The following is a 22,326-nucleotide window of genomic DNA, read 5'->3' as shown; positions in this document are numbered from 1 at the left end:
AAAACGGCCGTTCAAAATGGCTCCCCTTACGTCACCTGTGCGCGCCCCAATCAGGACCAATAGCCTGGTGCGTAGCTTTATTGCTCCTAAATTCTCGCACGCTAGTCAATCGCGAGACTGCAAACTTCGGCTGGCTAAGCCACACCCCCGCGCTCCCTCCCGCTCCTCCCTCGCGCCCCGCCCCATCAGACCTGAGCACGGAATGCGCACGCGCAGGCTCCCAGTCTACTTTCTCCGCTCCAGTGATTCTTGGGCGATCCGGTACCGCCTTGAAGGCGGGGCTGGATCCCAGCCGTGGCCAATGGTGTCCCGGGTGAGAGTTGAGGGGTGGAAGGTGCCTGCCAGCCGGTGGTGCAGGTTTCTATCCAGCGCGTGTGCAGGGCTACCTGGTCGTCATGGAGGCAGTCGTGGCAGAGGAGCTTGGTGAGGAGGAGCAGTTGGTGAGGAGGCATCGCAAAGAGAAGAAGGAGTTGCAAGGTGACGGGAGAGTGGGAACCTGAAAGTCGCCGGGACCCAGGGAAGGGCGCGTGGCGGGTCGGTCTGGAGGAAGAGGGAATTTGCATCCTCCCGGATCGCCCCAAAGTCTCTGGTGGTCTCTTCTCTGCCGCCCCCTGGCCCTTGCGGTCCCCGAATCCCCCAAACGCTGCGCAGCTGCCTCCGGTCAGTCCGCCGCGTCCTGCTGTGGCGCCGCGCCGCTTGGCGCTGGTAACTGGAGGCACCCCCAAGCCACGATCTCGGACCCAGACTGTTCGCCTCCCCCCCGCCGTCCCCCTTTCCGATTCCTGCCCCAGTTACCGACACTTGACTCCAGTGGGTACGTTTTGAAATAACTTAAGTTTTGAGGACGCAGAAGGATACTTGAAGGATTTGAAACTTCATTACTTTTTTATTTCCTTTTTCCTCTTCCTAGCGCACCAAATTTGGGTTATGTTAATGATTTTTTGGGGTGGGTGGGTCTAAGCTACACCTGGACTCTCTGTAAATGATTGTTACGCAGTTATTCTTCTTGCTTCCATAATTACTTTTTCTATACGCTTGTCTTCTTACCATCCTCTTACTGTTCCTATTTTTCATTTCCGCTTAGTACCTGGGTTTTTGACTTGATGATTTTGGTGGCCTTTCAGCCAAAATTCAGGGTATGAAGAATGCTGTTCCCAAGAATGACAAAAAGAGGAGGAAGCAACTCATTGAAGATGTTACCAAGTTGGAAGCAGAAATGGAACAGAAACATAGAGAGGAACTGGAGCAATTGAAGCTGACGTCGAATGAGAGTGAAGTATGTGAAGTAATCTTTCTCTTTGCCTACAGTATTTGAAAACAATTGTCTACTCTCACAAACTAAGTCATAAAATTTGCTATATGAAGTCATAAAACTGGAGGGAAATGAAGTCAGTCAGTCAAGCTCATACACCACCTTTCATTAATGTTTTTGTGACTATATTTACATATTAGTGTGTTCCTGTAAGAAAGGTCAGCAAAGAAATATACTTCTTAAACTATTTACTTGCCCAAAAGATGAAGAGATTGATAAAGTGGACTGGAGGAAGGTTCACCAAATGAAAGCTGGAAGACCAGACTTCTTGTCCCACAATTGCCATTAAATAGGATTTTAGCCTGGGCAAGTTACTTTAACTTATGAACATAAATTTCTGCACAAGTGATATGATACAAATACCTCTACTGTTTAAGCACAAGATTTTTAAAGAATCAAATGGAACAACAAATGTGAAGCCATTTCTAAGTTATAAAAGTGCTTTATGAACAAGTACTACATGTAATGAATGAAAATTTACTGATGTTTATTCCATAAATTGGAGCATACTATGATCATTTTAACTAATATCTGTTGTTGTCATTGCAGCTAGTTTGTATTATGTGCCAAACACTTTAACATATTGCATGCGTTAGCTCATATGATTCTCATAATTACAACGTGGAGTGTTACCTATGAAGTAAGTGTACCTAATCCTACATATCAAGTGGAAACACACTAAAAGAGTTTAAAAATTTTGTCCTGAATTCATAATAACTTAAGTGTCAAAGCCAGGATACAAAATCAGAGCTGTCTTACTCTAGAAAGTGAATAATGAATTGTTATAACTTTATACAGTCTAGTTTATTTCATGGGTTTTGGATATCAAAGTATCATAGACTCCATAACCACACTCCAGTTTTGAAAGTTGCAAAGTTCTTATGTGTATGGAAAAAAATTTTTTTTTTAATTTTGGTATCATTAATCTACAATTACATGAGGAACATTATGTTTACTAGACTCCCCCCATCACCAAGTCCCACCCATAAACCCCATTACAGTCATTGTCCATCAGCATAGTAAGATGTTGTAGAATCACTACTTGTCTTCTCTGTGTTGCACAGCCCTCCACATACCCCCCCACATTATACATGCTAATCATAATGCCCCCTTTCTCCCCCTACTTCCCCCCATTATCCCTCCCTTCCCACCCATCCTCCCTAGTCCCTTTCTCTTTGGTAACTGTTAGTCCATTCTTGGGTTCTGTGATTCTGCTGCTGTTTTGTTCCTTCAGTTTTTTCTTTGTTCTTATATTCCACATATGAGTGAAATTATTTGGTACTTGTCTTTCTCCGCCTGGCTTATTTCACTGAGCATAATACCCTCAGTTCCATCCATGTTGTTGCAAATGGTAGGATTTGTTTTCTTCTTCTGGCCGAATAATATTCCGTGGTGTATATGTACTACATCTTCTTTATCCATTCATCTACTGATGGACACTTAGGTTGCTTCCATTTCTTAGCTATTGTAAATAGTGCTGCGATAAACATAGGGGTGCATATGTGTTTTTCAAACTGGGCTGCTGCATTCTTAGGGTAAGTTCCTAGAAGCGGAATTCCTGGGTCAAATGGTATTTCTATTTTGAGCATTTTGAGGAACCACCATACTGCTTTCCACAATGGTTGAACTAATTTACATTCCCGCTAGCAGTGTAGGAGGGTTCCCCTTTCTCCACAACCTCGCCAACATTTGTTGTTTGTCTTTTGGATGGTAGCGGTCCTTACTGGTGTGAGGTGATATCTCATTGTGGTTTCAATTTGCATTTTTCTGATGACTAGCGATGTGGAGCATCTTTTTATGTGTCTGTTGGCTATCTGAATTTCTTCTTTGGAGAAGTGTCTGTTCAGGTCCTCTGCCCATTTTTTAATTGGATTATTTGCTATTTGTTTGTTGAGGTGCATGAGCTCTTTATATATTTTGGATGTCAACCCAATATCAGATCTGTCATTTATGAATATATTCTCCCATACTGTGGGATGCCTTTTTGTTCTATTTGTGGTGTCCTTTGCTGTACAGAAGCTTTTCAGCTTGATATAGTCCCACTTGTTCATTTTTGCTTTTGTTTCCCTTGCCCAGGGAGATATGTTCATGAAGAAGTCGCTCATGTTTATGTCCAAGAGATTTTTGCCTATGTTTTTTTCTAAGAGTTTTATGGTTTCATGACTTACATTCAGGTCTTTGACCCATTTCGAATTTACTTTTGTGTATGGGGTTAGACAATGATCCAGTTTCATTCTCTTCCATATAGCTGTCCAGTTTTGCCAGAACCATCTGTTGAAGAGACTGTCATTTCCCCCTTTTTTGTCCATGGCTCCTTTATCGTATATTAATTGACCATATATGTTTGGGTTAATGTTTGGAGTCTCTATTCTGTTCCAGTGGTCTATGGGTCTGTTCCTGTGCCAGTACCAAATTGTCTTGATTACTGTGGCTTTGTAGTAGAGCTTGAAGTTGGGGAGCGAGATCCCCCCCACTTTATTCTTCCTTCTCAGGATTGCTTTGGCTATTTGGGGTCTTTGGTGGTTCCATATGAATTTTAGAACTATTTGTTCCAGTTCGTTGAAGAATGCTGTTGGTATTTTGATAGGGATTGCACTGAATCTGTAGATTGCTTTAGGCAGGATGGCCATTTTGACAATATTAATTCTTCCTAGCCAAGAGCAAGGGATGAGTTTCCATTTGTTAGTGTCCTCTTTAATTTCTCTTAAGAGTGTCTTGTAATTTTCAGGGTATAGGTCTTTCACTTCCTTGGTTAGGATTATTCCTAGAAATTTTATTCTTTTTGATGCAATTGTGAATGGAATTGTTTTCCTGATTTCCCTTTCTGCTTGTTCATTGTTAGTGTGTAGGAAAGCAACAGATTTCTGTGTATTATTTTTGTATCCTGCAACTTTGCTGTATTCTGATATTAGTTCTAGTTGTTTGGAATGGAGTCTTTAGGGTTTTTTAATGTACAATACCATGTCATCTGCAAATAGTGACAGTTTGACTTCTTCTTTACCAATCTGGATGTCTTGTATTTCTTTGCTTTGTCTGATTGCCATGGCTAGGACCTCCAGTACTATGTTGAATCACAGTGGAGAGAGTGGGCATCCCTGCCTTGTTCCCGAATTTAGACGAAAAACAACATTTAGCTTCTCGCTGTTAAGTATGATGTTGGCTGTGGGTTTGTCATATATGGCCTATATTATGTTGAAGTACTTGCCCTCTATTCCCATTTTGTTGAGAGTTTTTATCATGAATGGATGTTGAATTTTGTCAAATGCATTTTCAGCGTCTATGGAGAGGATCATGTGGTTTTTGTCCTTCTTTTTGTTGATGTGGTGGATGATGTTGATGGATTTTCTAATGTTGTGCCATCCTTGCATCCCTGAGATGAATCACATTTGGTCATGGTGTATGACGCTCTTAATGTATTTTTGAATTTGGCTTGCTAATATTTTGTTGAGTATTTTTGCATCTATGTTCATCAGGGATATTGGTCTGTAATTTTCTTTTTTGGTGCTGTCTTTGCCTGGTTTTGGTATTAGAGTGATGCTGGCTTCATAGAATGAGTTTGGATGTATTTCCTCCTCTTCTATTCTTTGGAAAACTTAAAGGAGAATGGATATTATGTCTTCTCTGTAAGTCTGATAAAATTCTGCAGTAAATCCATCTAGCCTGGGGGTTTTGCTCTTGGGTAGTTTTTTGATTACCACTTCAATTTCGTTGCTGGTAATTGGTCTGTTTAGATTTTGTGTTTCTTCCTTGGTCAGTTTTGGAAAGTTGTATTTTTCTAGGAAGTTGTCCTTTTCTTCTAGGTTTTCCAGCTTATTAGCATATAGATTCTCATAGTATTCTCTAATGATTCTTTGTATTTCTGTGGGGTCAATCGTGATTTTTCTTTTCTCATTTCTGATTCTGTTGATGTGTGTAGATAGATTCTCTTTTTCTCTTAATAAGTCTGACTAGGGGCTTATCTATTTTGCTTATTTTCTCAAAGAACCAGCTCTTGGTTTCATTGATTTTTCTTCTATTGTTTTATTCTTCTCAATTTTGTTTATTTCTACTCTGATCTTTATTATGTCCTTCCTTTTGCTGACTTTTGGCCTCATTTGTTCTTTTTTTTCCAATTTCAATAATTGTGACTTTAGACTATTCATTTGGGATTGTTCTTCCTTCTTTAAATAGGCCTAATTCCTATATACTTTCCTCTTAGAACTACCTTCGCTGTGTCCCACAGAAGTTTGGGCTTTGTGCTGTTGTTGTCATTTGTCTCCATATATTGCCTGATCTCTATTTTAATTTGGTTATTGATCCATTGATCATTCAGAGCATATTGTTAAGCCTCCATGTGTTTGTGAGCATTTTTGTTTTCTTTGTACAATTTATTTCTAGTTTTATACATTTGTGGTCTGAGAAGTTGGTTGGTAGCATTTCAATCTTTTTGAATTTACTGAGGCTCTTTTTGTGGCCTAGTATGTGGCGTATTCTGGAAAGTGTTCCATGTGCACTTGAGAAGAATGTGTAGTCTGCTTCTTTTGGGTATAGAGTACTATAGATTTCTATTAGGTCCATCTGTTCTAGTGTGTTGTTCAGTGCCTCTGTGTTCTTATTTTCTGTCTGGTGGATCTGTCCTTTAAAGTGAGTGTTGTGTTGAAGTTTCCTAAAATGAGTGCATTGCACTCTATTTCCTCGTTTAATTCTGTTAGTATTTGTTTCACATATGTTGGTGCTCCTGTATTGGGTGCATATATATTTATAATGGTTATATCCTCTTGTTGGACTGAGCCCTTTATCATTATGTAATGTCCTTCTTTATCTCTTGTTACTTTCTTTGTTTGGAAGTCTATTTTGTCTGATACTAGTACTACAACGCCTGCTTTTTTCTCCCTATTGTTTGCATGAAGTATCTTTTTCCATCCCTTGACTTTTAGTCTGTGTATGTCTTTGGGTTTGAGGTGAGTCTCATATAAGCAGCGGATAGATGGGTCTTGCTTTTTTATCCATTCTGTTACTCTGTGTCTTTTGATTGGTGTGTTCAGTCCATTTACATTTAGGGTGATTATTGAAAGATGTGTACTTATTGCCATTGCAGGCTTTAGATTCGTGGTTACCAAAGGTTCAAGGTTAGTTTCTTTACTATCTAACTGTCTAACTTAACTCGCTTATTAAGCTATTATAAACACAGTTTGATAATTCTTTATTTCTCTCCCTTCTTATTCCTCCTCCTCCATTCTTTATATGTTAGGTGTTTTATTCTGTACTCTTGTGTTTCCTTTGACTGCTTTTTTGAGTAGTTGATTTAATTTTTTTCCTTTAATTAGTATTTGGTTGGTCAGCTTTCTTTGGTGTGATTTTATTTTCTCTGATGACATCTGTTTAGCCTTAGGAGTGCTTCCATCTAGAGCAGTCCCTTTAAAATATCCTGTAGAGGTGGTTTGTGGGAGACAAATTCCCTCTACTTTTGCTTGTCTGGGAATTGTTTAATCCCTCCCTCATATTTAAGTGATAATCATGCTGGATACAGTATTCTTGGTTCAAGGCCTTTCTGTTTCATTGCATTAAATATATCATGCCATTCTCTTCTGGCCTGTAAGGTTTCTGTTGAGAAGTGTGATGATAACCTGATGGGTTTTCCTTTTAGGTGACCATTTTTGTCTCTCTGGCTGCCTTTAATACTCTGTCCTTGTTCTTGATCGTTGCCATTTTAATTATTATGTGTCTTGGTGTTGTCCTCCTTGGGTCCCTTGTGTTGGGAGATCTGTGGGCTTCCTTGGTCTGAGACACTATTTCCTCCCCCCGTTTGGGGAAGTTTTCAGCAAGTATTTCTTCAAAGACACTTTCTATCCCTTTTTCTCTCTCTCTTCTTCTGGTACCCCTATAATGTGAATATTGTTCCATTTGGTTTGGTCACACAGTTCTCTTAATATTCTTTCATTCCTGGAGATCCTTTTATCTCTCTCTGCATCAGCTTCTCTGCGTTCCTGTTCTCTGATCTCTGTTCCATTAATGGTCTCTTGCACCTCATCCAGTCTGCTCTTAAGTCCTTCCAGAGATTGTTTTATTTCTGTATTCTCCCTCCTAATTTGATCCTTTAGCTCTTGCATATTTCTTTGCAGGTCCATCAGCATGGTTATAACCTTTATTTTGAATTATTTTTCAGGAAGATTGGTTCAATCTAACTCCCCAGGCTTGATCTCGGGGGTTGTCTGGGTATTTCTGGACTGGATCAAATTCTTCTGACTTTTCATGGTGATAAAGGTAGTCACAGGCAGGTGGCATGTGTGTCAGCTGGGAGAACAATATCCCTTCCTGCTTGCTGGTCACCTTTCCCTTCTCCACTGCCTGTGCCAGTTAACCGCACATGGGGAGCAGCTTTTGGTTTTATTTCCTGAGCCACTGTGGGCGGAGCAGCCCAGAGCCCTGCAGGGAGTGGCAGGCACACCCAGTGCGCTGATGGCGACCCTTCGCACCCTATCCTGGCTTCCTCTGTCTGTGCTGGGCTGCCACATGCTGACAGGGCCACTGAGTCTGGCCTGGGCTGCTATGGAGGATGCTCTGGGCAGCCGCTCTGGGCTCAGCCGCTCACAGGCTGCTCTCCTGCTGTGGCGGGGCCACGCAGGTAGGGGATTGAACAGCATGCCATTTATCTCTGTGAGGGTCTTAGAGCTATGCTGCCACCCAAGGTGTTAGGGTGCCTGATGTTCCCTGGGATTCCCAGCCTGCTGGGCTGAGTGTGCTGAGACGATTCTATCCAGCTGTGAAGCCCCTGTCCCTTTAAGACTTTCAAAAAGCACTAGCTTTTCTTTTGTCCCAGGGACACCGGCTGTGGGGACCTGCTCGCAGATTTTACTGTTCCGTTTCCCTAATATCCAGCACACTGTGCACTGTGTGTCTGTGCTCCCGGTGCGGATGACTAGGGCTGAGTATTTAGCAGTCCTGAGCTCCCACTCCCTCCCCGGTCCAGCTCATATCCTCCTGCCAGTGGGCTGGAGTACGGGAGAGCTCGGGTCCCACTGGGTCGTGGGTTATATCTTGCCCCCTTCATGAGGTGCTGAGTTCTTGCAGATGTAGATGTAGCCTGTCTGTTGTACTGTATCTTCTGGTCTCTCTTTTAGGAATAGTTGTATTTGTTGTATTTTCAAAAATATGTATGGTTTTGGGAGGAAATTTCCTCTGCCGTACTCATTTTGGCTCCTCTCTATCCAAAATTTTATCTGTCATCATTAAATTCTTTTGGTTCATTTTTGGTCTGCTTGTTGACAGGGAAAACAGCTTGTCTCTACTGATTTACAGTGGTTGTTATATTAAACGTAGTCTCATTTTCTTTAACTTTATAAGCTAGTCATCAACGTCCAGTCCTTCCTCACCTTTAGCATATTTTATTTCCAAGTAACAGAGCGTAATGCTCCTTGTGTCTAGTTGTATTGTCACTGTCATGGTATTCCTCATTGTATCCCCATCTTTTCTATTAGTGAGATACAGCTTTATTTGCACTCTCAGGCCTTTCAATTTTGAGATTTCTTTCCTAGGTTTTCAAGGACAAAAATGTTTGGTTCTAAGGCTACAAATTATTCAACTGTTAAAATACAGATTCCCATTTTACTTTGAACTAACATCTTTTTCATTATCTTAAGCTTGTTTTCTTTCTGAACACTTCCTGAATTCTTATATCATTGCTTTCTTTTTTTTCCAGATGCTTCTCTCTTGCTTCAGTGCTTGTTAATTGTCAGTATGCAGCATGGCAGTTTGTAAATTTTAGCAAATCACTGAAAAATAGAAGAATGTTGATTTCACTGAAGTTGATAATCAATCTTTGAAGTCTTAATCTGATTTTTATATTTTAATCATTTGGGCCATAGCCTTGGAGACTCCTGTTGTGATTATAGGCCTCAATATATTTTATGTATGTGTCATACTAAAAACTAGCTTAATTTATAGTTGTAGTAATAAAATACTAGCTACTAATCCTGCTAATTACAGATCTAGCATCTTTTCTCTTGCTTCACCAAACATGATAACCATTTGGTGATTAAGGTTGACTGTAGTAGGTTAATGATAATTGTAAGTTAAATTTTCTACCTATAGTTATCAGTTTGTAGATGAGAAGTGATAGAAAAAGTGCCGTGCTCATCAGGGTCCAGCTAATTAAGATTGAGAAAGGCCTTTGTTGCCATATTTGAGGGTATGAAAATAGTAATGAACTGAACCAGCACAGGACCTTATATATCCTGTAAGTATTATGAACATTTAAAGAAGGGAATGGTGGAATGCTGAGTAAATTTGTACTTACAGGATTAATGGAATAGGCATTCTGATAAGGAAATCATACAGGGATGAACATTATCTTGAAGAGCTGTAAAGAAACTTCTTGGAAATCTGACAAATTCTCCCTTAAAAACAGAGAAAGGAGACAACAAAACCATGTCATCTAATACTGTATCTAGTGCTATTATTCAAATTTGAATTGTGGGATTATACATATTTGTGATTTTTCAAGAAAAATTTAATAATCTAATACTTTTGAATAATAATTTAGAAGTATTTTTCATTAACTTGTTAATACTTTTTGTTTCCTTCAGATAGATTCTGTTGCTGTTAACATTTCAAACTTGGGTATTGAGAATCAGCCGCCTCGGATATCAAAAGCACAAAAGAGACGGGTATGAAAGTCATGTCACCAAGTATTTAAGACAGTTCTTGTGTACTCAATACTATGTTTATAGGAAAGAAATAGAAAAAGAAAGAAAGAGAGAGAGAGAGAGAAAAGAAAGAGAAAGAAAGAGAGGCAGAGAGAGAAAGAAAGAGAGAGAAAAAGAAAGAGAGAGAGAGAGATGGAGTTCCTTGTCCCAGGACTTAAGCCAAAATTTACTAAGCGTTTACTATGTGCCAGGTACTGTGCTAAGCTTACACATTATATGAAACCTCATTTAGTACTGACAGTAATTCAGTAAGTAAGATTTCTTATCTCTGTTTTACAGAGAAGAAAAATAGGCCTAAGGCACTATAAAATAACTTGTCCAGTTTCCAGTTCTCACAGGAGGGTGGAGCTAGGGAGGGGGTATACAAAGGATCTTTTTACAAATACAACTTCCCAGACTTAATAATTCACAGTCTTTAAGGTATGGGCCCAGGTGATTCTGATGCACAATTTTGGTTAAAAACTGTGGCATTAAATGGTGAAATAAGGATTTGAACCTAGAACTTAAGCAAGATATATATAGATGTACAAAATTCTCAGAGAATTATGTAGTAGCTATGTAATGGTTAGTTGCAATGAAAATTCAAAGAAGGAAAAGTTCATTGTGCTAGGTGTTAAAATAATGAGTTGGAATTTGTTTAGGTAGGATGCTTGAAGTAGAAAGAGCATGCTCAAAAAAAAAAAAGTGGAAATGAAAGTTTGCATCATCAAAGAGCCTTAAAGAAGCTGATTTATTATAATTAATGAGTTCATGATGGTACTAAACTGGGAATGAGATTTAGATAGGAAAGTAAGGCTTTTTCATTTTGAAAAAGTGGTTTGAACCCAGTCTTTTTAGTACCGAATACTGTTTTATTAGCACTTAATGTTTTCTAGGACTTAAATGTTTATTTTTAAGCTAGCTTTGCATCTTATAATTTAGTAGTACATAATTTAATGGAGCACAGGTCTGGTGTCATACAGATGGTGGTTTTAACTCCCACTTATTGTTGTGGCTTAACTTTTTTTAAGCTTCAGTTTTACATGTGTAAAATGTGGGGGAAACAGTACCTACTTTATACAGTTGTTGTGAATATTAAATACTACACTGTTTCCAAAGCTCAAACACAAGGCCTGGAGAACTAGTGTCTCAACAAATGATAGTATTGTTTACCATATTAAGTACTGCACAGTATGCCTCTTAAATAATTCAGTCTAAGACCAGTATCTATTTTTGTTGATTTGAAAGTCAATTAAGTTGCAGATTGTTGAGCATTTTTCATCTTTATGTAAGATTTTATTCCTGAGGAAATATGATTGTGAATTTAATAAAATTGTGAAATTTAGATTTCATGCTATCTTGGAGGTTATTTAATTCAACTCCATACTTATGTATTTTTTGTGATAATCTTATAATTGTCATATGGCTTCTGTAGATCAAAAGCAAAGGGCACAATTTTTGCTTGGCAGTAGCATAACAAAATATTTGTTGGAATTGCCTCTACTTAAAAATCGATACATCTCAGAGTAGCCTATTTAATTCTGGAAAACATGGACCCAGCTCCCTTCCTGTCTTTAGCAAAACTTCTCATCTTCACCTGGACCCTGAGGAAATATAACAAATAAAAATAAATTAAACTCCCTTATCTTTCTCAAACTTTTTGTTACTTTTCACCTAAAATATTGCATAGCTGAATTGGATTTTCAGTTATACCATTAAAAAATTTAGTATCTTTTACAGTCAGCTGCTTTCACACTTGGCAGAGAAAACACCCTAAGAGTAATGGCCAAAGTTTCTTATTACTTTGTTATATTAATAGGATTCTGGAACTGAAAATACTGAAAGTTTACATTATTTAAGAAAACAGAACCTGAAAACAGAGCCAATAATTGGATATTAGGCTTATTTTGAACCCCCCCGTTTTTTTGCCAAAGGCACCAAACACTGAAAAACCAGTTAACTAGTGAAGTTTTATCTTTGGGGAGATAATCTCTCTGGTAGAAAAAATGTGACAAAACTTTATGAAGATTTGTTATTAGAATATTGTAGAGCAAATCTCTTATTTTTAATTTAGAAAAACATAGGGGATATTTTATTTAATTCAGAGAACTGCAGTGGAGGCTCTTTAGTATGATAGAAAAGCTGGGTAGAAATTAGAAGAACTGGGTTCCAAAAATAGGAAATTCAAAAGCTGGAATGAGATCTAGTTCAATTTATTTTACAAATGAGAAAGCTGAAGCTCATGTTTCAATGGTGTACTGAAAGTTCGATGCAAACCTTGGACTAGTAGCCAGCTCTTAAGATTTCTCTTCAGAGTTGTTTTTGCTGTATTATTATACCAATATGACTGTAGTTTTACCGACAATATATTAATGAGTCACATGCTGTTTTCACCTTATATACCATTTCATTAGGCTTCATTATTGTCATTTTATCTATCACCAGCACTAGGGTTGTAGAAAAAGTGCCTACTGCCATTGGTAAGCTAACATGGCTGAGAAAAGAATTCAATGAATTTCCCACATAGTGCCCTAGAAAAAAAACAGAATTGTTTTGTACTATTGAAGCAGAGCATTAGGGACAAAATGAAATGATGAGATTAGTTTTAGAGGCTTAAACGGTTTTACAGATAGTATGAAGTTCCACTCTTCCAGTAACTAGTACATGAACATCATTAACGCCAGCTCCCATCTGCTCCAACTTTTATTCTGATTTAGGTGCCTGGATAGAAGGAGCTCTCAGTGTTGTCCTTGGTCCCTGCTCTGCTTCTAACCAGCTGTTTGGCCTTTGGAAATCTTTCTGCGTGCTGTTTCCTCAGAAGAGGAAAATGAGGGGTTTTGGATTAGATGATATCCAAGGTGCTTATCCTCCCTCTCTCCTCTGAAAATGTTTAGACTTTTATAAAGTAACAGTGCCATCTTGTGTTTTAAGATTTTATGCCACTGTGATCCATAGTTGTAGGTATATATAGTATAATAAATTTGTTCGTGTTACTTGCAGGGTTAGAGTTGGGAGGAAGAAAACTTAAATAGCTTTATATTTTATAAGAGAGATAATCTTTACCTTTTCTTACTGTTTTCCTTGGTTTATCGAATCCGTCACTGTAATTGCTACCATTGTCAAGATTTGTAAAATTTAGTTTAGCTATTTTTATTCTCTTAAAATAAAAGCATTCACCCCCCAATATACAAGTAAAACACACTCATGGTAGAGAATTGGGAAGATGTAGAAAAGCACACACATGCATAAAACAAACCTTATTTTGTAATCCTAGCATCCAGAAAAAAAGCACTATAACTATTTCATGTATATCCTTCTAGTGTTTTTTTTTTTTAATTATGACACATAGATGTAATATATAATCACTTATAGCCTATCTTTGCCTCCAACCTCATCTCTTGACACTCTGGTACTTTAGCTATACGAATCATGTTCAGCTATGAAACATATAGTGCTTTCCGGCTTTTTGATCCTTTCTAGTTCAACTGTCAGGAACTTTTTCTCTTTTCCCCAACCTTCATACTCTACTTTTGTCCGTCCTTCATGTCACAAATCTCTCATTGTACCCCATCCTTGAACCCTTGCATATGCTGTGATGTGAAGATCTCTTAAGACATTTGAAAGCAAGTTGCAGAATATAATGTGTGGTACCATTTTTGTTGAGTTTTTTCTATACATTTTCTATGAGTACATACATATTAAAATACTTAGAAAAAAAATCTAGAAGGATATACACCAGACTTGTAAAGCAGGCATTGGAATTGGAATTGGCAGTGGTCCTTAAGGGGAACTTCAGTCTTATCTGTAATGTTTAAATTTTTTATTATAAAGAAGAATGTTTTTGTCTATAACTTATGTGTGTTTGTATATGCACACATTTTTAAAAAACTAGATAGAGTTCCTGTACCCTTCTAAAGTCCTTAACATATTAATGCCTCACTGGTGGAGTGATAAGTTAAAAACCTTGGACTAGCTTGGACTTAAATATGATAATGATGATGTTGCCTTAAGATCTAAGACATCTCGTCTTAAGATAGTACTTTGAAATCAGTAAAGTTTTAGAAACTTGGCATGTAGTTTGTAAATAGACTTCAAAGAAAAATTTAAGAGCTTTCTTTTATCCTAGTACAGACCTAGGTGCTAGGTACATACTATGATAAAAAGATAATTTGCCTTTAAAGGAGTTCACAGTGTAGAAAATTCTATATGTGATAAGATCATCAATTTGATAGTGTTTGTGAGAGAAGGAAGAAAAACTGGCAGAAAGTTTTGAGAATCCTCCTATTCCTTTAATAAATGTAAATTAGTTCTAGTTATTGTTAATTAACTTTCCTACATTCTCCTCTTCTTAGGACAAAAAAGCTGCATTGGAAAAGGAACGGGAAGAAAGGATAGCTGAAGCTGAAATTGAGAACTTATCTGGAGCTAGACATGTAGAAAGTGAAAAACTTGCTCACATATTGGCAGCTAGACAGTTGGAAATTAAACAGATCCCATCTGATGGCCACTGTATGTACAGAGCCCTTGAAGATCAACTGAAAGAACAGGAATGCCCTCTGACTGTGGCTGCCTTAAGAAGTCAAACTGCTAAATATATGGAAAGCCATGTGGAAGACTTTCTGCCATTTTTAACAAACCCTAATACAGGAGACATGTGTACTCCAGGTAACTTGTTCTCTTTACTATGTCTTGCTGCTGTTGTGGTAGTGGTTGCTGAAGTGCTTCCCAGGACGGAGAATAAGGAAAACCCATATAGTCCTTTTGCGGGAAAAGAAACCTCAAAATTTAGGCAGAATTATTTTCTATAATTTTAATAGATACTAGGGCATTTTGCTTTATTAAGATCTTTTAAGTGCTTAGCCATTTTGTAGTTTAAATATATTAGTGGTTTTATATAAGATAAAAATAGGAATAGGATTCATTATTGTTAGAAAAAAATATCATAATTTCAATATTTCACAAAGTTAAGCATAGAGAGAGGTAAGTCTTTGGAAGTATAGGGCCTAAAGACCATAAGCAGAGATGACTAGGAAAACTAATTTCTCCTTTTTTCCTATACTTGTTTTATTTAATTTTATTCACAATAAGCCATAATTTTCAGGCAGAATTTAACTTTGTAAAACCAGAAACAAGTTAATAACCTACCTATTCTTTATAATACCTTTGATAATTATGATAAGGTATTTATGGGGAAGTAAAAAAATGCACAGAAAGCAAATGAAGGAGAGAGCAAGTAAAATCTGACTTTTGGGGGCATAAGGGATGTAAGAGAGGAAAGTTAATCCTTAAGAAAAGATGGTGTGGTAGTGTCCTTCGGGAGCAAGTCATCTGGCCAGGATGGTTTGTGGAGCCGAAAGTTAAGGCTGACTGGTTTAAGGGAGTCCCCACCTTCACTGGTTATCAGTGTAGTAGAGAGGAGGTGGCAGCTCAGCATGCTGAATCACAGAGAAAAAGACAAAAGAGACTTAATTATCTTCTTTCATTAAGACAGTATTAAAGGCCATCACTCAGCACTGGGGATATAGCAGGGTGTTAAATGTACACACAGGATGTACTTTCTCCTAGATGCCCATAATTCTTTCCCCTCTCTTCACCAGGAAAGTGTTAATTTCCCGTTTTAGCTCTATCAAAGCATATATGCTCAAGATAGGCCATTAAGCTTTGCAGTTAGGTCTTTTACTTGCTTTCAGGACTGATCCAAGAAGCCCTTTCTTTGGCTAGAACTGATACTGATGCAAATAACGTAAATAATTCTGAAATAACAAGTGGAAGCACTATTTGATGCTATTGTTGGGAAGGGAATTTCAACTCATTTGTACTTTTACCCTAATTCTCAAATTTCTTAAGGGGTCTTACAGTGAACTTGATTTTACAGAGGCTTTTTAGTCTTTCAGTATATTCTTCTGAATGCAGGTTTGGGCTTTAAAATACATGTTGAGATAGTAAATATGGTAGCAGTTTTGGGTCATTGCTTGGATAAAGAGAGAGATTAGGCTTGTTAATGTATGAAGGCCCCTGGGCCTCCAGCTAAAGGAGAGAAGCAGAAATGAATTATTTGCTCTTGGATGGAGAGGTCTTGGAAAGTTGGAGTGAGTGAAGTTTGGCTCTGGGAAGTGGATTAAATTCTTGAAAGTACAGGTAGAGAAGGAGAAGGTTCATAATTTGGGTAGTTTCATCAGGAATTGTGGGAGCTATAAAAGCAATCTTATAACATGAGTTATGAAAATTACTAACTGCTACATTCTGATCTTTTCTCTACAGAAGAGTTTGGAAAGTACTGTGATGATATTGTAAACACAGCTGCATGGGGAGGTCAGCTTGAGGTAAGTCTATAATTATTCATAGTCATTATGGATTCTTAAAAATTTCTAAATCCCATCTGTAGTTTTCAGACATATTTTTCAGATGATCCCTATTTGAAGATTCCTTTTCTTAATATATTTGCTACTTTTCTCTGACAGAGCATTGAAAATAGGGGGGTAAAATCCTTAGACATTTGATTTAAAGATGTACCTTTGGAAAGGGACACACCATTTCATTTTAAATAGGCTTGTGTTGGATCTGTGGGATGGTGAGGCTACTGTTGCATCTTTGTAAGTGTTCCTATTTGTGATGCTGCTACTGGCAATATATTGACTTTTTGGACATATGAAATTGAGGATTTTACTCAATTACAGTAAAACTTACCCTCATGGCTCAACTGATGAAAATCACTATTGGAAAAGTAACATATCCATTACATTAGAATAGGAAACAACATGTAAAATTAGAGGTCAAATTCTACCATAATACATCTCTTACAATTATGTCTTGAATTCCTAGTTGATACTGACTCACTTGACTTGAAAGCAGTATTTGATGCCTTAAAGTTCACATGTAAGAAAAAAATACGTCCAGTCACTTGTGGTGATTTAATCAGGATTTTTTTAAAGCTCTGTTTATTGTACTATAAACTTTGTTTCATTAAAACAAAATAAAACACTTAAGTGGTCCAAGTAGTGATAAGGCAGCCTGGTGTATTAGAAAGGCAGGGGTTAAGAGGGAAAGTCAAAGTCCTGGGTTTGGGTCCTGGCTTTTCTTTCTATTTCCAGGTTTGTGACTTGGGGAGTTAGCCAACCTTCTGAGCTCAGTTTCCTAATTATTGAATGGGGATGATAAAACCCCTGTGTGTACTTGGTAGGTCATTTGTTGATATTAAATAAGACAAGGAGTATATGCATAGAAGTTTGTAAACTAAAGTGCCAGGTGGAGGAATCTAGCAGTATCATTAATATTATTGTGTAGTGGTTAGTCGTCTTGAATAGTTAGTGGCTCTGAGGCTTCACATCCATGCTTGAAGGTAAAGTAACCTGAATGCTTCAAATCTTTCTCAGCAGTGCTCTATCTGTACCTATTCTGAGCCACCAGGGGGAACTATGTTCATTCCTTTTGTATGCCTCTTCTGGGTCTCTGAAACTCAGGAAGTTTTCATAGCAGCTTTGTGATTATATTAGGAATAAAGATGCTTAAATCACAAATTAATTTGAGAACTGGAGACCTAAGTGGCTCTTTTTAAATTGAGAAAAACCTTTTAAAACATCTTTTGAAGGACATTTATTCATAAATTGTCTCTGAATTCATATGAAATAAAAGTTGTGTTCTCACAATGGGTAAATTTCAATTTCAAGATAAATTCTGTGTATGATCTCAGAAGACTTAGAAAGGATGTTAAGATTTCCAGAGCTTGATTGACACTCTCTATTCTGTGCTAGCTTTTAGAAAATGTTACTCTAAGAAAAAAAACCTCTAAGGGACATTTTACAAGGAAGAATGCAGGATTAAATTTGCCACCATGCGTAAAGAACCTTTTCCATATTGCTGAAGTAATTTCTTACCTTTGTTTAAAACTTCCTAAACGGACCATTTTCTCCACAGAATGTTCTTACATTGGAACAGGTACATAGATCAGGGCACTATGATTGAAGTGTCAAATAGTTAATTAGTTAATTTGTTTATGTACTTGGGCTTTAGAACCAGACTTCCTCAGTTCAGTTGCAGGTCGTTTTATTTCCTTGTGCTTGACTTCAGGGAGGTGTCTTAACCTTTCTCTGCCTCAGATTCTAGATCTTTAAAATGTGTAACAGTAGTACTTATCCCATAAGGTTATTGTTAGGATTGATGCATTAATACACATAAAGTGCTTCGTGTGCTTGGTCGTAGTAGGCCTAAGAAATGTTACTCTCAATATTTATTGTTAACCCAAGTTTAAGTACTAATTTTGTATCATACGGTCTGTAATTAAGATCGTGTATTAATCAGATGGAAATGCTGTGAAAGGATAGTACAAGTCATAAACATAACTCATTCTGCTCATGCCTTGAAAATTATAGAATGGTGGTTCTCAGCACTAGTACATGAGAATCATCTGAAAAGCTTTAAAAAAATAAACCACTTATTTATTCCCTCAGCCCCTCCCAAATTCTAGTTGATTTGGTCTGGTGCCTGAACAATGATAATGTAGAAATCTCCTTATGGAAAATTTCAAGCATATTCAAAAGTAAAGTGATTGTCATCATGAACCCAGTCTAGTTTGTCTCTCTAATTCAGAGACAATTTATGAATAAATATCCTTCAAAAGGAATTTGTGATTTAAGCATCTTAATCCCCTCACTTAATTAACTATGACATTGATATTTCTAAAAAGCTGTCATGCAGCCAGGGTTTGAAACTTCTGCATTCAATTTAATAAATATTACATTTATTTGTCTTTTCAGCAGATACATATGTAGTGCCCACTCTGTGTCAGGCTCTTGGTGTACAGTGAGGAAGGAACAGAATAGATCTGTGGTTTGACTGTGCCCTATTCATGTAGGCCCAGTAGTTTATAATTTGACTGAGATTTACCTTTCTTTATTTCTTAACTGATACATTTTCTTTCCTATAGCTAAGAGCCTTGTCTCACATTTTACAAACGCCAATTGAGATAATACAGGCAGATTCACCTCCTATTGTAGTTGGTGAAGAATATCCAAAAAAACCACTATTACTTATGTAAGTACCTGGAAATATCAAATGTTACATACTTGAAAAGATTAATAAAAGTTTTTAGGTTGTGTATGTTGATAAATAAAAAAAAATGTATCTTCAGCTATTATACTTACTTTATGCTTATTAATTATGCATATAATTAGAAGGCATTGTCAAAATACATGATTTAAGTAATTGTTTAAACTTCTAGTGAGTGTAAGTATAAAGAATAAAGTCATTTCTAGAGGTTACAAAGTTTTAGGATTAGTTTTCATATTATCCTGACTTGAGGTTAATAAAACTAAAAGTTTCAACAAGTGTATAAGCTGAAGTATATATTGCCTGTTTATTCCCTTAGAGATTTTTCCTTCATATGTGGAAGTATTTTACATGTTAAAAGAATTCTTCTCTGAAACACAGCATGGAGAATTTGCTATTGGCTTTAGTGTTAATTAGCTAAACCTACTAAAGTCATTATGGCTTGGATATAGGTAAAAACTTCAGCTTCTTGAGCACTCAGCCTTTCATTCTTTTCTTTTTCTCTACAGTGATTGTGTTTTACCTAACTTAAACTCAGTAGACAGAATTACTGAACCAGATCTTACTGACTGCTGATGCTTTTCAAATGATGTTGAATTTTTAAGTACTATGTTGATGAAGTCTATTGAATGATATCCCTGTGGAGTAATTTATTCAAAGTGCTTGGTTTTATATCTATAATCAGCATTTATATACATTGAATTACTTTTGTCTAAACTACTTATTTTTCCTTTTTTCATTTCAGATATATGAGACATGCATACGGCTTAGGAGAACATTACAATTCTGTTACACGGTTGGTGAACACAGCTACTGAAAATTGTAGCTAGTTTACAAAATGTTGCACAATTATGTTTTAGTACAGTGTGCTGATCTGAGTATTCATATTAAGTGCTGGATTGTTCTAAACATTACTGAAAAACACAACTATCTTAAATCAGTTTTATGACAAAGCTATTAACAGTTTTTAAAAAATGTGTCAGAGAAACTAACCAGCCTTAGTGGTATTTTAAAAACACTTTTAAGTCCTTTGTGGAGAACATCATTTATATACTGAGATGGTACCCTATTTGCTGATATTTTAATTAATATAGGAACTTAACGTCTGTTCTTCATTGAAATAAATTTTGAATGTATTTTTTTCCACATTACTAAAAGCTTTCAGTAACCAATTCAATGTAGTTTTTCTTGAAGAAATAAAATGACCCAGTCTCTTTGTCATTCTAATAATGTGATGGTGATAGCAAATTTAATTAATGTTTGGAAATGAATTTGATTGCAGTGACTTCGGTATTGTTGGGGTCATGATGTGAAGCTTTTTTTAATGCTATCAAAGTGCAGCTAGGAAGCTTGCTTTAATAATTAATGATTTAAAATATTCACAAGGGAATCACTTGTTAAGTTTTAAGAAATGAGATAAATTCAAAGGTAAATAAGTGTTCTCTATCAGATTTAAATCTCTAAAGAATTAAAGATTAACCTTTTATTTGTGTGTAATTTAAAAAGTCTAACAGATTGTCTTTCTAATTTTCATTACTCCTTGCTGTTTCTTAAAATTCAAAATGAGATTAATACCATTGTTTATAACTTTATAACTACAAATTTGTATATTCTTGTGTTTTCTCCGTCACTGCTCAGTTGCTTTGCTCTCCTTTAGCCTGTTTCAGAGAAAAACAATTTGTGGCTTCTTTTGTTATATAACTTTTAAAAATTGAAGGAGTAGCAATGAAAAAAGGTCCAAGACCAAATTTACTTTCAATTCTTTTTTTCCAATTTGTCTTAAAAGACCTCTCTCTTTGCTTCACTCTCTAGGATTAGAAGAAAGCCTTTTTTTTGCTTGTTATTTTGTTAATCTTATTAATACTAACTTCCTTTAAACCAAATATTTGAGAATCTTTTTGTTACATGTATGGATAAAATTGAAAGCCACTGTTTGGGAGCCAAGGCTGTTTAGCAAAATCAGTATGTGGTACTTTTCTGTGAATAATTTATCTAGCTCAGATTTCAGGTTAGTCCTAACAGTATTCTCTCTAAGAAGATAGTACCCATATGTATCTAATGATTTGTTATGTAAGGAAGTACTGTTACGAAAATGAGACCTTTTTGGTTTGATCTGTTTTTCCTACATTAGAAATAAGTATGATTAAGCATCAAGCTTTAATATTTGAACTTTTGCTCCATGAATGAAACTCATTTTTGTAAGTATATATTGGGTTTTATAATATTGAAAATAGGGTGTCAGCCGCACATGCTGAGCTGGTGACAATGTGAGACGGTAGTAGGGACTGTGGTCAATGAGAACAAGTGAGTACTGCATGAAGGCATTCCAGTTCAAGAGATTAAAAACCATTCTGTCTGCCAAATGAATATATTCTGAAGACTGCCTATTTTGTAATCTTTGTTTTGAATTTTTGGGGGGTCGAATTTATAAAAGAATGAAGTTACAAAATACTAAACAACTTAGTTTTATTTTGATATAATATGTTACTTTAAAAGATAAACATTAAGAAGTAATAAAACAAGATATCATTAAAGCTAGTTATAAATTCCATCTAAAGTATTCTAAAATAACTTATTGACTGCTGTTTTTTTTTCTAACAAGATGAGTAGAATTTTCATGATTACAGATTTATTTATTTATTTTAAATAGCCAGTTTGGTTATGAACAAGATTTGTTGGTCAGCTTCTGTTTTTTCATAAAACTTAAAAGGTGAAAATTATTTTAGCTGTAACCTAAATTTGAAGCCTTTAAATTTCCATGTTTTTGGAACATGAAAGAAGCAGATATTAATTTAAAAGCAGCGTATATCATTTAGTTTGCTTTATGATAATGGTCTAATGGAAGTTTCATAAGCTTTCTTTTGTCCTAACTCAGAAAAGTTTATGTCAGAATTTTGGAATGTGTCTTTAGCCAAGAATTTTGTCCACTTAAATATGTTTACAACTTGTGTAAAGCAAAAAAGAATGTGTATAACTATAGTGAAAAATACAGTTTTGCTCATATTATCTGATGTTTGCCAAAAGAAGAATAAAAGATATATGAATTAAATCAACATTTATGTGTTCAAACTGTTACTCTTTAACAGCTTTATAATTTAGAAATAGAGAAAACCGATTTTGTTTTAGAATTATATCCTTTATTTTGTTCTTACATATAATTGAGAGTAATACAATCACAGCTAAGGAATTTGGAGTAAACACATAAGTATAGCATGCTCCAGGCAGGGAGGGAGATAAATAACCTTTTAAGCCATGGCTCTTAGAAATCAGTTTGAAGCTCAGAACCTTTTTAGCATGGTGAAGGTT

General features: G+C 36.3%; 1 protein-coding gene across 2 annotated transcripts; it reads left to right on the top strand.

Annotated features, from left to right (window-relative positions):
- The first annotated feature begins 257 nt into the window (after positions 1-257).
- OTUD6B (OTU deubiquitinase 6B) lies at positions 258-22,072 on the top strand. Of its 2 annotated transcripts, none has more exons than XM_036932811.2 (7): positions 258-477; positions 1,125-1,276; positions 9,877-9,957; positions 14,328-14,640; positions 16,237-16,298; positions 18,899-19,005; positions 19,766-22,072. In XM_036932811.2, the coding sequence occupies exons 1-7, from the start codon at positions 396-398 to the stop codon at positions 19,848-19,850; spliced, it is 882 nt and encodes a 293-aa protein (XP_036788706.2). In that variant the 5' UTR covers positions 258-395; the 3' UTR covers positions 19,851-22,072. The 2 variants fall into 2 exon arrangements, with proteins under 2 accessions (XP_036788706.2, XP_036788712.1); XM_036932817.2 differs by lacking the exon at positions 258-477 and adding an exon at positions 12,693-12,833 and having other exon boundaries at positions 1,223-1,276.
- Positions 22,073-22,326: the final 254 nt, after the last annotated feature.

Source organism: Manis pentadactyla, chromosome 3, assembly GCF_030020395.1.
Source record: "Manis pentadactyla isolate mManPen7 chromosome 3, mManPen7.hap1, whole genome shotgun sequence".
Classification (NCBI taxonomy): Eukaryota; Metazoa; Chordata; class Mammalia; order Pholidota; family Manidae; genus Manis; species Manis pentadactyla.
The sequence above is the reverse complement of the archived record's forward strand: the minus strand, read 5'-3'. Positions and strand labels throughout refer to the sequence as shown.